Raw genomic sequence first — 13,011 nt, 5'->3', positions numbered from 1 at the left:
GGACTTAGATGCAAGTTGTGACTCTGTAAAGTCAGGCAGAGTTTCTCAGTGGAGATGGGAGTTGACAAGAGATGGCCTGGGACCAGGGTGTGTGTGTGTGTGTGTGTGTGTGTGTGTGTGTGCACGCGTGCATGCCTGTGTGCACTGTTTCATTCCTCTCAGCTAATTTGGGAAATTCTGCAAATTCAGTATTGGGGCTCTTTCCTCTGCTGTATCTTCACGTCACACCTTGACCCCAGGAAGTCTTTTTTAAGAAATTGGAAATCCTTGCATTTCATCTCTCTCTCCCAGCTATCCCTTCTAGGAGTGCTTATAGGAGCTACATAGATGTATTTTATTAAAAAGAGTTTATGACCTAATCACATGTGACATCTCAGTGTCGGTTTGCTGAGTCAGTTGGAGAATTTGGACTTTACCACAGAGGCTCAAAAGCAGCAGAGTGAAGTATCCTCGTTCAAGTTGAGACCCAGGATCTCTGAAATTCGGAGAAATGTTCTGTAAGGATATGAGTCACTAATGCGATCCAGATTCAGAGGAAGGATCAAAAGGCTAAAAGTGCAAGTATTTCTCTGGCCAGTTTTGCTCTGGTTCTTTCATTTTATCTCCCCAGCTTGGGCCAGAGAGGAAAACCTCCAATATATTAGTTAAAAATTCATGGGCTGATTTTTGTCAGATTACTCAGAAATATTTATTAGTCTAATATAGGTTTGGCTATTTGTAGAAATGATTTATTAAAAAGTGTTTCTATACTTCATTCCGCCCAAGGTCCCCAAAACATTAGCTAGCTGTTTGACGAGCATGAATCGGTCTGTCCTGTGTGTGGCTCCCGTCCACCCTACTGAACTGCACAGAGATTCCGTGCTGTACCCAAGGTGACAAAGACGGTCCACAGGGGTGCCAGCCCTTGGTACAAATCTCTCTGCACTGCATGCAGCCTTTCCCAAGAGTAAATGTCTCAGACGGCCAGCTTGGCAGCATTTACAGCCACAGAGAACGGCTTCTTCTGACGACTACATGTGTCCCATCGTGCCTTTATGAGATCATCTGAAGCTTGGAGAAGTTCTTGGCCTTTTTGTTGTCTGTGCCCCATCTGTGTCCCACTGGTGACATGTGACGTTATCAGCTGTGAGGAGAGAAGGGTCAAAGGAAGGAAAAAGCCAAGCAGATAAAATCCTGCATTTCCTAGAGCCGTTTTTGCTGTCATTTTCTTAACCACTTGCCCCTGATAGAAGGTTAGAGGCCTGAGTGATAATTGGCAACGTTGTTAATGTCAAGGATTCCTGTATATGTGTATGTATTTTAATTTGAGACCCAGGTAGCGCGTATGCCAGGGCAGCTGTCATTTTGCCCTTTATGTCTTTCTAGTTTGCTTCGGTAACAATCTCTCATTCTTAAACTTATTTTTAGTCAACAAGGCACAGGGGATGGAACTGGGGACGAGGACAGGGGACAGGGAGAAGACTGGAAATGAAACTGACATTCCTTCTCCTGTAGCTTTTTGCTGAAATGGGACTTCAGCGCACGGCCAGGTATACACCCACAGGAAGACGGACGGGCAGCGGCCAGCAGACAGCAGACTTTCTGCACAACTCTGTTCTGAGGGCTGAAACAATCGTGTCTCGCTTAGTAAAAATGACAGTAAAAATGGCCTATATTTCTGCCTCTGTCACTAATGTTGTCTGGCACTTTGCATGACCTGTGTGTTTTTTAGATTCTCCAGATGTCTACAAATAACATAACATTAGCAGAAGCATCTTGAGTGGTAGAACAGTAAAGGAATACTGGATGGTAGGACTGGGACGTTCTCAGAAGTCACCTGCTCCAGCTTCCTCGCTTTGCAGGTGAGGAGGTTCTGTAGAAAGCGAGCGGGGTGATAGTGGAATTCTCTGTGCGCCGTTACTATTCTTTTGCATCAGAGGTTGGACAAGAGCAGCAGTAGGGTTCGTCCTGCAAAGGCTTGTCTGGGGTGCGTGTGTGGTTGGCGTCCTGGCTGTGGATTTAATGCTGGTGGCCGAGGCTGCTGCTGAGGGCGGTGGTGGCTGGCTTCCCGGGGGTGGGAACGAGCATAACAAATTGGGGAAGAGCACACGGGCGGTTTCTCGACGACGTGAACACAGAGGAGTCCTCCAGGCCCCCTGACATCGCGGCCCAGAGCAGTGGAACTCCTGACTTGTCTTCCCATCGTGAGGTCTGTCCCGCACCGTGACGGGACCCCTGGCCTGCATGTCCAAGAACTGTCCACACCTTCCAGGTAGCCAGTGCTTGACCCCTGCAGTGTGGGCCACCCTTGGGAGCAAGGCCTTGAGAAGAGGCCCTGGCGGGAAGCAGGCCCGCAGCCCTTGGGGAGGCACTTCTGGTCTCGGCTGCCTGGAGCAGCTCCGGGTGGGTGTGTACCTTTGACCCTGGGGTTGCTTCACTCCAGGATTAAGGAGATCAGGCAGAGGCCTCTCTTGCCTGGATCTGTGAGAGGTGTTGAAAGCATTACTGCGAGAGAGTACGGGTTCAAGTGTCTTATGAGCCTTTGAGTTATGCTTCCCTAAGTGACAGCATCTGGAGAAACAGGGAGTAAAGAGTTAGTCCCTCTTGGACTAGGACATGGGATTCTGTAACCGAATAGTTGCCCAATGCAGCTGTAGGCTTTTGAGGAAGATGAGCAAGGTGCTCTAAGCACCGTCACTGACTTTTGTAGAGTGACCCTCTGGTCTCAGCAGTGTATCAGCAGTGAGGGCTCACTTAGCATCGGCTGGAGGTGGGCTCCAGGCTGAGACCTCCGGCTGCCCTCTGCACAGCCATGGACCTTACTTCCAGCCTCTGGCTCTCCACGTGTCTCCCCTCCCTCGCCAGTCTGTAGTAATTTGTTAGCGATGCCACAAGAAAGTACTGCAGGTGGGTGGCTTAAACACAGACGTTTATTGTGGTTAGATGTCCAAGATCAAGGTGACGGTGGGCGAGGGCTTTGAGTGAAGGGTCTGTCCCAAGTCTCTCCTCGGCTTGTAGATGACCATCTTCTCCCCGTGTCTTTTCACACTGTCTTTCCTCCACGTGTGCTTCTGAATCCAGATTCTCCGCCAGTCATATGGGCGCGGGACCCACCCTAGCAACTCGTCTTAACTAGTTACATTTGCAGTGACCCTGTTTCCAAGTAAGGTGACATTCTGAGATATGGGGGGTTAGCTCTTTAACATAGGACTTTAACACAATTCAACCCGTACACAGTCTATGAAAAGAAACCAGCCAAAACAGATAAGTCAAAGAGGCCAGGACTTCTAGGAGACGGGATTTAGATGCACTTAAGTCGTCAGCCTGGGCTCCCTGAGGGGTTAGAGTAGAGGAAGGACTGGAAGGTAGGAGGGAGTTGGCCTGGCGTGTGTCTAGGTGGGGGGCGGTCGAGCGTCCAGGCAGAGGGGTCTGCGCCAGCCAAGGTGGATTCGAGGCAGGAGGCCTCTGTGGCCGGGCAGAGCGAGCAGAGGAGGTTGTCGTAGGAGGCGAGGTCAGAGAGGTGATGGGAGATGGGCCGTGTTGGTCCTCGTTGGATGTGGCTTTACCTGGGTGCATTAGAGAAGGGATTTGCACTGCGGTGCTTGAGAATTCTCGCTCTGGCTACAGGCTTAAGAATAAACTGTAGAGGGGTGAGGGAAAAAGCAGGGGACCAGTTCAGAGGCCACTGGGGCATTTCAGAGGAGGGTGTCCGTGGCTTGGGCCAGCATGGCAGCAGCAGAGGTGCTCCTCTGGTCGGACCTTTCTTCCTCAGAACTGTGTCTCACCCTGAGTCATTGAACCCAAATCGTCTGGCTGATACGCTTCCCTATAAATGTCTCGTTCTGGCCCTTGGCCAAGTCTTTAGATTAGTTACTATGACTGACTTCAGTTCCACTTGCCTTCTCATGATTGCTGGAAAGCAGTGTGTCCCTCCCCATATCGAATGTTTTATTATTGATATTTTCGACATCCATGGGAGTGTTTTTCTTGTGATATTGCAGGAGGATTTATGGGAGCCCCTTTGCACACCTAACCTGAAGCTAAGGCATTTGTGAGCTTCTGTACTAACCCAATGGCCCCATAATCATTTTTTTAAAAACTCAAAGACATTCTCACATACAATTTTCCTATAGCCACCTGTGAAGTCTTTAGCGCCTACACTGTAAGACAAGAATATTTACACTCTGTGGTTGGAGGGGCTCTCAGTCTCCCACTTGGGTGGGTTGAAAATGAAACCATCTATTAGTCTGAAGCAAACAGAAGAGGCATCTTGTCTCCTGTCGTCCGGTGGCTGCCACACAGTGTATACTGTTTTTCTTTGGACCCTGGAGCACCAGCGTGTAGAATATTAATAACACATGTGATTAACCGTACTATTGAAAATGGAAAATCCCACATGTATTAGTTTGCTAGGGCTGCCATGACGAGGACCACAGACTGTGGAGCTTAAACACAGTTCTGGAGGCTGGAAGTCCAAGATCAAAGCGTGGGCAACGTTGGTTCCTTCCGAGGCCGTGAGGGAAGGATCGGCTCCAGGCATCTCTCTTTGGCTCGTAAATGACCGTCTTCTCCACGTGTCTCTATGTGTGAGGCTGGGAAAACCTATTTATAAGATACTATTATTCTTATTATTTTAAATTAATTGATTTTTTATTGAAGTATAGCTGATTTACAATGTTGTGTTAGTTTCAGGTGTACAGCAAAGTGATTCAGTTATACATATATATCAATACATTCTGTTTCAAACTCTTTTCCCATATAGGTTATTACAAGATACTGAGTAGAGTTCCCTGTGCTATGCAGTAGGTTCTTGCTATTTATCTATTTTATATATAGTTGTGTTTATGTGTTAATTCCAAATTGCTAATTTATCCATCTCCTCCAGCTTTCCCCTTTGGTAACCATAAGTTTGTTTTCTAAGTCTGTGAGTCTGTTGCTGGTTTGTAAATAAGTTCATTTGTATCTTTTTTTTTTTAGATTCCACATTAAAAAAAAGATACTATTAAATATAGGATCAATTTTGTGGAAAACCGTTTATTGAGAAGGCGTTAGTTGAATGAACTCCCATGAGCCTGACAGAGGCTGTGCATTTCTGCCCAAGTTTGGAGCCCTGACAGCACCAGCGCAGAGTGGTGCTGCCACTAGAATCAGTCGGGGCCCATCTCGGATATCCTTTGCCCATCTCTCCCCAGCAGTTCCAGCGTCTTGCTCAGCTCCCTGCTCTAGACGTTAGCCTGCCCTTCAGACCTACCTCCCTTCAAAAGACCCAATCTCCACGCAGCCAGTGTCTAGAATTCTCCAGGCGGGATCCCACTGTTCCCATCGATCACACTGATTTTCGTCATACCGCGACTCCTGAATTCAGAAAAATCTGCTGCCATGTGCCCTGCGGTTTGTCATCTGGGCTGACCTCAGCTTCCCTGGGACACCCTCCTCTGCTGAATGTAGGTCTAAAGTGGGGATGACTTTGCTTAGAATGTACCTGCACCAGTTTCAGGGCATTTGCAAATGAAATGAGCTTGCCTGTGCTCAGAAATCACAGATTGGTGGAGGTGATGACATTCAAAACCAGTTCTTAGAGTTGAAGAAATTGGCAGCAATCAGTAAATTGGCAACCTAGCTCCGATACTTTGCAACCCCTGCATAGGAGCTTTTTCTGACACCCCCCAAGACCCCAGAAAACCTGACCTTCCCCTTTTGCAGCTCACAGGTTAACTAAGTGACCACTTCCCTTCTCGTACTTGTAACTTTTTTTTTGAAGGGGGGCTCCCATCTAGCAGCATTGAGGAGTTGAGGGCAAGAGCCTTGTCTTCATGCTCCAAGTTTCTGACTTAGAAGGTGCCCTATAGATAAGGGGAGAGTTAATGCGTTTGTGAAGGAATGGATGAGTGCAGAGCTCTAGATCAGATGCCCTCACTGCTTTTCCTTTCCTTGTTGACTTCTGTAACTCTGTGCAGCCCTTAGACCTCACAAATTTTGTTCAAGGTGCCTGCCTGGTTTGTCGCACTCAGTGTTTCTTCCTCTGAATCCCTTCTCACATTGTTGCTTGGAACAACGTTGCCATTAATTTTGTCTTAATTATTGACACATGAGCCAGTCTTTGTGTGTGCCTGGGAAAGCCTATTTATGAGATACTATCATTATTATTTTTTAAATTAATTTACTTTTAAAATTGAAGTATAGTTGATTTAGTGTGTTCGTTTCAGGTGTACAGCATTTCGCTGATCAAAATGCCATTACTTTTCCAGAACAAACCCCCGTTTCTTTCCTATTGCTCTCCTGCTCAGAAATGGTATGATTTCCCATTGGCTGTGGGCTGAAGCTCAGAACTCCTTAGCCTTCATTCAATACTGACGATGGATAGTCCTTTATATTCCTTTAAAAATTATTTGAGTTGTAAATATCCCAGACACTTTGAAAAATATGACAGATACTCATTTACCTACCATGGAGATTAAACAAATACTAGCATTTTCCCCACTTATTTTCCTAAATAAACAAACATCATAGATGCAGGTAGACCTCCTGTTCCTGTCCCTGCCCCCATCACTCCCCTTTTTACCTTTATCTCTCACAATTCACCCTTGTGAACCTCTGGCCAGTTGGATTCCTCTTCCTGAAATTTCCCTCTCCCTCCTTTACCTTTGAGGCCCAGTTCACTTTCCACCTCTTCCAGGGAGCTTTCCCGTCGATCCCCTAGTTTTCTAAATCGCTACACAAGTTATTGTCCTATTGCTCACTTGGGGACTGTATGCCGCCTGTGACAGTTCTAATGTAGCAGTTTGATTCTAGTATTGGGTTTCTATTCCCCTTATCGTAACTTTTCCATCTAGCTTATGTTATAGATGATCGCGTATACTTCTTCTCCTTTAGAGAACAACGCTGGGAATAAAGTCTGAGTGTTAGTTTCATTCATTCATTTGTTCATTCGTTCACTCTGCAGATGTTGACTGAGCGCCCATCTGTAAGCTCCAGGAATTATTTTAAGCGCTGAGGATACAGGAGCGGACACAAGGGGATGTGGGCAGTTGCCGCAATTGTGGAGCTCTTATTCCAAAGGGGGAAGAGAGAAATTCCATGAGTAAATAAATATGTGAAGATGCATGGTGCTAAGGAGAAAAAAGAAGCAGGGGAAAACATATTGGTTGAATTGCACAGTAAACCCAAATAGATAATCCTGGATTACCTGCCTGTGAAACAGTACCCTGTGTAGACCATCCTTCTTGGAAGGTAGTTGTAGGAATGGAATTTAATCCTTTGCTGCCAGGAGCACGTCTGGGTTGTTCATTCTGTCAGTAGAAGTGCACTATAGAAACGATAACAGATTTTAATACCAGCCTAAGTAGAGAATAATTAGGGAGGGAAAAATCTGCTTCTTAGTAACCTATTAATTACAGTCAAATGGAACCAATTTGGCATTGTCTTTGCTACTGTACTTCTTCAGCCATTAGGCTGATGCAAGGTTCACTGTTTCTCAGTGTTCCTACATGTGGTGGGACTGAACTGTTACCAAGAAGACCAATGTCCTCTTTCTAATTCTTCTAGCCTCCAGGAAAGGATAAAATCCCTCAACTTGTCACTTAAGGAGATCACTGCTAAGGTAAGTACCTTTCCATGCCCACTTTCTAAAGGAGTCTCTGAAGTTTCCTTTTGACTTAATTTCATGTCACAGAACACCTGCGCTCTGGACAAAATACAGACTTGGGAAAGCCATCCTACAGGCCCAAGCGATGAGCCAGCCAAGAGAGCCAGGGCCGAGGGCTGCTCCCGTGGTGGAGGGCCTGACTGCGGGCCCTGGGGACTGACGGCTTTGGCCTTTGCTTCAGCAGGAGCTGCAGTGTTGGGGAAGGGAAGGTGATTGCTACCGTGCAGTGCAGTCGAATGCCTTTGCTTGAAAGGCTTCCAGGATGGAAGTGAACTGAGCAGTTAATTACATTTCCTTCGGGAAGGGCAGGGTTCAGGTTTCTCACAAACAGACGGGAAGTGGTATAGTGGATGATTATCTTTTGTTTTTCAAAGTTAAATGGACTTCAAAATCATTTTGCCTGTTTTATCTGCTATCTACTTCATTTCAGACCTTGGTTTGTGTAGTGATAGAGGCCTCCTTCGTTATTCCCTGGGAGCACGTCGTCAATTCACTTAAATAGTCTGTGTCTGGTTAGTTAGGAAAACCACAGTTTGCAAAACAAAACCCTTCCTTGCAGAGATACTTAGACCCCACCCGACTTATTGCCAAACTGTGAAGTAGGATCAATTACCCTGTGACTTATTAGTAGAGGTGAGGCTGAGAGCTAGGTCTTAATCATTAATGATTTGTGTTAGGTTTGGGAACCAGGGCGGTTATAAGATAGTTGCAATGTGAAAAGAACAGGTTTCTGAGCGGAGAGCAAAGCAGACAAGAGTCTGCTGGCCTGGAAGGAAGCTTTTCTTGTTCTCGGTTCCCCGGGGAACAGAGCAGGAAGACCTTCTGGGGTCTTGGAAACCCTGGCTGAGCCGAGATGGGGGATGTGTTGTTGGCAAAAATGTCCACAGCGGCTCTGGTCCTTTTCCCAGTGTTTGTGTCTAATTTGTTTCTGAAAAAAACATTAAATGATTTTGCTGAAAATCACACAGCAGCAGTTTGATGGGCAGTTCTGCCCTGCATGGAAGGAGAGCTTCCTGTGAGGACTGTCTTGCCGGTTAGTTGGACTGCGTTGGGCCCTGGAACCGCGGAATGCTTGAAGCCCGCCCTACCTTCCTGGAGAACCAGAGAACCGCCCAGGGGCGCTTACCCAGAGAGGAAGGGCAGGACGAGACTCAAGGCCGTGCGGGGACCTGAATCCGCAGGCAGAACTCGGGAAAGGGCTTTGTCTCAGGCTCCCAGGCTGAGCGCGGCTGAGACCTTGCCCCCTGCCCAGCTGCAGGTCAAGGACGACTGGCTTGGTTCACCAGTTTTGTTTAAACTTTTTTTTTTTAATTTATTTTATTTTTGGCTGTGTTGGGTCTTCATTGCTGCGTGTGGGCTTTCTCTAGTTGCAGCGCATGGGGGCTACTCTTCGTTGCGGTGCGCGGGCTTCTCATTGCGGTGGCTTCTCTTGTTGCGGAGCACGGGCTCTAGGCGCGTGGGCTTCAGTAGTTGTGGCACGCGGGCTCAGTAGTTGTGGCTCATGGGCTTAGTTGCTCCACGGCATGTGGGATCTTCCCGGACCAGGGCTCGAACCCGTGTCCCCTGCGTCGGCAGGGGGATTCTTAACCACTGCGCCACCAGGGAAGCCCCACCAGTTTTATTATACGAGGCAGGAGGGGATGCTGGAGAGCAGGCCTGAATTTCTGCCTTATAAGTGACGGTGATGTCGCCCACTGGCATTCGTGCCCTAGCTGCCACTGTGACCTCGAGGTGGAGCCAGTGGGGAGGTGAGGCGAGACCAAAGCTTCCGGGATGGGGGCGGTGGTGGCGGTGTCCTCCTGAATTTCCTACTGTAAACTGTGCCATTTATCAGGTGTGTCCTAATTTCTGTGTAGTATTCATATGTGGAAGGACTCTTGGGTTTGGGTTTACTGAGCATCAGACCCTACTGTGTGTGTAACACAAATGAGTCTCTGTCCCAGCAGTGAGGGTGCAGGTGTGCATAATATGTAACACAGATGGTGTTTATCTGTGTGTGCTTTCTATGACATTTTATATTGTGTACACACACCCGTAGGCATATGCACACGACCTTGGGATTTGTCGATCATCTCCAGCTACTGTGGCTCAGATGCCAGAAGTGGTTTGTTTCGTTCGCACCCTTTCTCTAATACGTTTACAAAAACTTACAATTCCCTTGCTTTTCCATAAAATTAAGGAATGCATGCCTAAGATTTTAAAGTGTAAACTTAAAAGCTCCATTTGATAATGAGTTCCTCAGGGTCCAATTTAATTTGGAATTAGAAAGGAGATGCAGATTTTCTGGGGCACACGTGCGCGTGCGCGTGTGTGTATATAGGTGGGTGTGTACACGTGCACATACATGAATGCGTGTGTGTATGGGGGGGGCATATGTTAGTCTACAGAGAATTAGAACAAAACCGCCCAGTCACACGCAACAACTCTCTCTCCCCTCTGGACTGGTGACCTTGAGGTAAAAGTCGCAGTTTGGCCCAGTTTTCTTTCTTCAGTGACTTAGACAGAGTAATCTGATATTCTTTCAAATCCTTCCTCAAAGAGAGCTGGCACCTGCCTTCCACTCATTACATTTTTTCAACTCTTACGGGTTCCCCAAACCAAAGGTAATTAGGGGATAAATGAGATGGAAGAAAGCATTGGAAATAAATGGGGTATCCGGAGGTTGGTAGATATTAGATTACATCCAGCCGTGCCTGAAAGAATGTACATTGCAATTTAATAAGAAGATTTAGAGGTGGTTTCATATGAATAGTGACAGATTGCTCAACAAAAGAGGAACGGACCCAGTTACGATTAAGAGAGGCTGCGAGCTGAACCCAGAAATACTGGATGCACTTGGATGAGGCACAATTGTGGCTGGTGTTACGGAGTTGACAGAATGTCCTGGGACTTCTGGTGACAGGCTTAGACCAATGCGAGGGGCCGTGCCCGTCCCTGGCCTTGAGCCCGTGAGACTTGGTGCCGGGGCGGGTGTCCTGACACACCCTGACAAACCTCAGGACTGTTGAGAGGGGGTCTCCAGATGAATGGCCTTGGGTGATGGTTGCCCAGCTCTCCTGGTACGAGCTTTGGGATAGAGGCCTCCACGCCGTCTCCTTCACCCAGAAAGTAAGTTTTATAAAGAGATGTGGGAAATTACAGCCGCTTAATGGAAAAGAACATGTTGAAGGCCACGGGGGAAATGGTGTCACACTGTAGGCAGGGGGGGTGAGGTCTGCGTTGCTTCTAGAAACAATCTCCATTCCAGTCTGCGGTACACAAAGGATTTCAAGTTGATGGTATCTAGCAAGATCTGGAAACTTCTGGGGAGATGACGTTTTACATTTTCTCTGGGCTCTGTGAACCCAACTGGGTTAATTTTGGTGTCGGAATGGAATTTAAGGTTGTTAGCAAGAAAAGAGGGATGCTTCTAGGTAACGTCCTTTGTGGGCTCCCCCCCCCCCAAAATGTCTCCACATATGTGTTCATTGTTACTCAACTGTGCTCTGTGCTTCTGTTGCACTGGAGGTTTTTTTAGGTAGCTCATTAACCTGAGTATAGATAGCAATTGAATATGAGGTTTCTGCTTTAAATAAAAGAAAAACATTGTGATAGTTTAGCTTCGAACAGATACAAAATGACCGAAAAAGAAACTGAGAAAAAGAAACTGAGATTTAAGATTTTTGGTTTTTTTTTTAAAAAACAAGAAACATGTAGGAAGTGAAATGATAAAACCTGCAAACCTCCTTGAGATCTACTTGTCTCTTTTTGCAAATCTGACGTCCCAGCAAGTAGCTGCCCTCGAGTATTATCAGACAACGTCGACTGGGAACGCTCTGCCCTTGACTGTAACGTCTGTGTACCATTTTTGCCTGCCTACTACGTGCTAGACACAGATCAAAATCCCTGCTCCCATAGCACGTATCCTACCCAGAAAGGCAATAAAAAAACAAGGGAAGACAGACAGTGTGTCAGCTGGAGAGAGCGCTGTGGATGAACATCCCGCAGGGGACAGGTGGAAGGGGAGGGAGGGCCGAGGGCTTGCTGTTTTTTTGTGGGTAGCCGGCAAGGCCCTTCTTCCCAGGGCAGAGTGAACTGAGTCACCAGGGCCAAGCTGAGCCACTCAGAAGGAAGGAGTAAGAATGCAGAGGCCCTGGGAGGGAGCAGGCAGAGGGCTTGAGTTCTTTTAGTTTGTGGTTGTGCTCTGTTGTGTGAGGGCATCTCATTTTTGTGTTCAGGTGTGTGAGAGCTGTAGGATCTATGCTGGGAATATGCCAGTGCCTGCTTTATTTAGCCCTTCCTCCCTCCCTTCCCTTCTTCCATCCTTCCTTCCTTCCTTTATGCATTGCTTGCTTTTTAAGAACTCTCCTGCGGTTACTCTTTTTTTTAAATATAAATTTATTTATTTATTTATTTATGGCTGTGTTGAGTCTTCGTTGCTGCACGCAGGCTTTCTCTAGTTGTGGCGAGCGGGGGCTACTCTTCGTTGTGGTGCGCAGGCTTCTCATTGCGGTGGCTTCTCTTGTTGTGGAGCACGGGCTCCAGGCGCATGGGCTTCAGTAGTTGTGGCTCGTGGGCTCAGTAGTTGTGGCTTGTGGGCTTCGTTGCTCCGTGGCATGTGGGATCTTCCCGGACCAGGGCTCGAACCCGTGTCCCCTGCATTGGCAGGCGGATTCTTAACCACTGTGCCACCAGGGAGGTCCCCAGTTACTCTTTATCACCCCCTTTATTACTTATAAACTCAGGAATCTGTCTGGCGCTCTGTTGCCCTCTGACTTTTACGTAAATACATGATGACTCATGGCTGTCTCTCTCCCTCTAGGTGTGTATGAGCGAAAGACTCTGCAGTGCCCTGAGGAAGAAAGTTAACGATATTGAAACCCAACTGCCGGCGTTGCTTGAAGCCAAAGCGCTTGCCATCTCAGGTACCTGGGGGCAGAGGGACCATGGGAGGCAGTTGGAGCGAGTGATGACAACCGCCGCGTCCGTATCTTGTCTTGGATTAACATTCTCCCTGTAACTGATGTCATGCTCAACAGCTCAGAGCCTTTCTGGGGAGTTTCACTACAACCCATGGGATAGATGGGCAGCGTGCTTTTCCCTATAAGGGAGGGATGAGGCTCTTAAAAATACACATGCACACATCATATAAAATAGTTACTCGTGTAGGTGCCGTAGTCTGGACTTGCAGTTTCTGTTGCTTTAAGAGTTTAGAGACTAGATACTCTGGATGCCATACAATTCTAGCCGATGTTTCTACAGCTTCGTGTGTATCTGGAGAAGCTCAGTGAGGGTTATCGGGTGCGATCAGCCCCTTCCTCTGCGGAAGGAGTGGTAAGAGGAGATAAACTGAGGTACTCAGCGTAACAATCTAGTCACAGATTATAGATTCTTGGAGGGAACTCAGT

The 13,011-nt window shown here is 47.4% G+C and overlaps 1 protein-coding gene across 2 annotated transcripts in view; it reads left to right on the top strand.

Annotated features, from left to right (window-relative positions):
• Nucleotides 1-13,011, top strand: part of DISC1 (DISC1 scaffold protein) — a 347,726-nt gene that overhangs the window by 130,268 nt on the left and 204,447 nt on the right. For both annotated transcript variants that reach the window (XM_079901082.1, XM_079901083.1), the window contains 2 exons: nt 7,525-7,579; nt 12,426-12,528. In XM_079901082.1, coding sequence (XP_079757208.1) covers nt 7,525-7,579; nt 12,426-12,528 — 158 coding nt within the window. The remainder of the gene's footprint in view (nt 1-7,524; nt 7,580-12,425; nt 12,529-13,011) is intronic.

This window comes from Stenella coeruleoalba (assembly GCF_951394435.1).
Source record: "Stenella coeruleoalba genome assembly, chromosome: 16".
Classification (NCBI taxonomy): Eukaryota; Metazoa; Chordata; class Mammalia; order Artiodactyla; family Delphinidae; genus Stenella; species Stenella coeruleoalba.
Note: the sequence above shows the minus strand (reverse complement) of the source record. Positions and strands in the feature narration are given on the sequence as shown.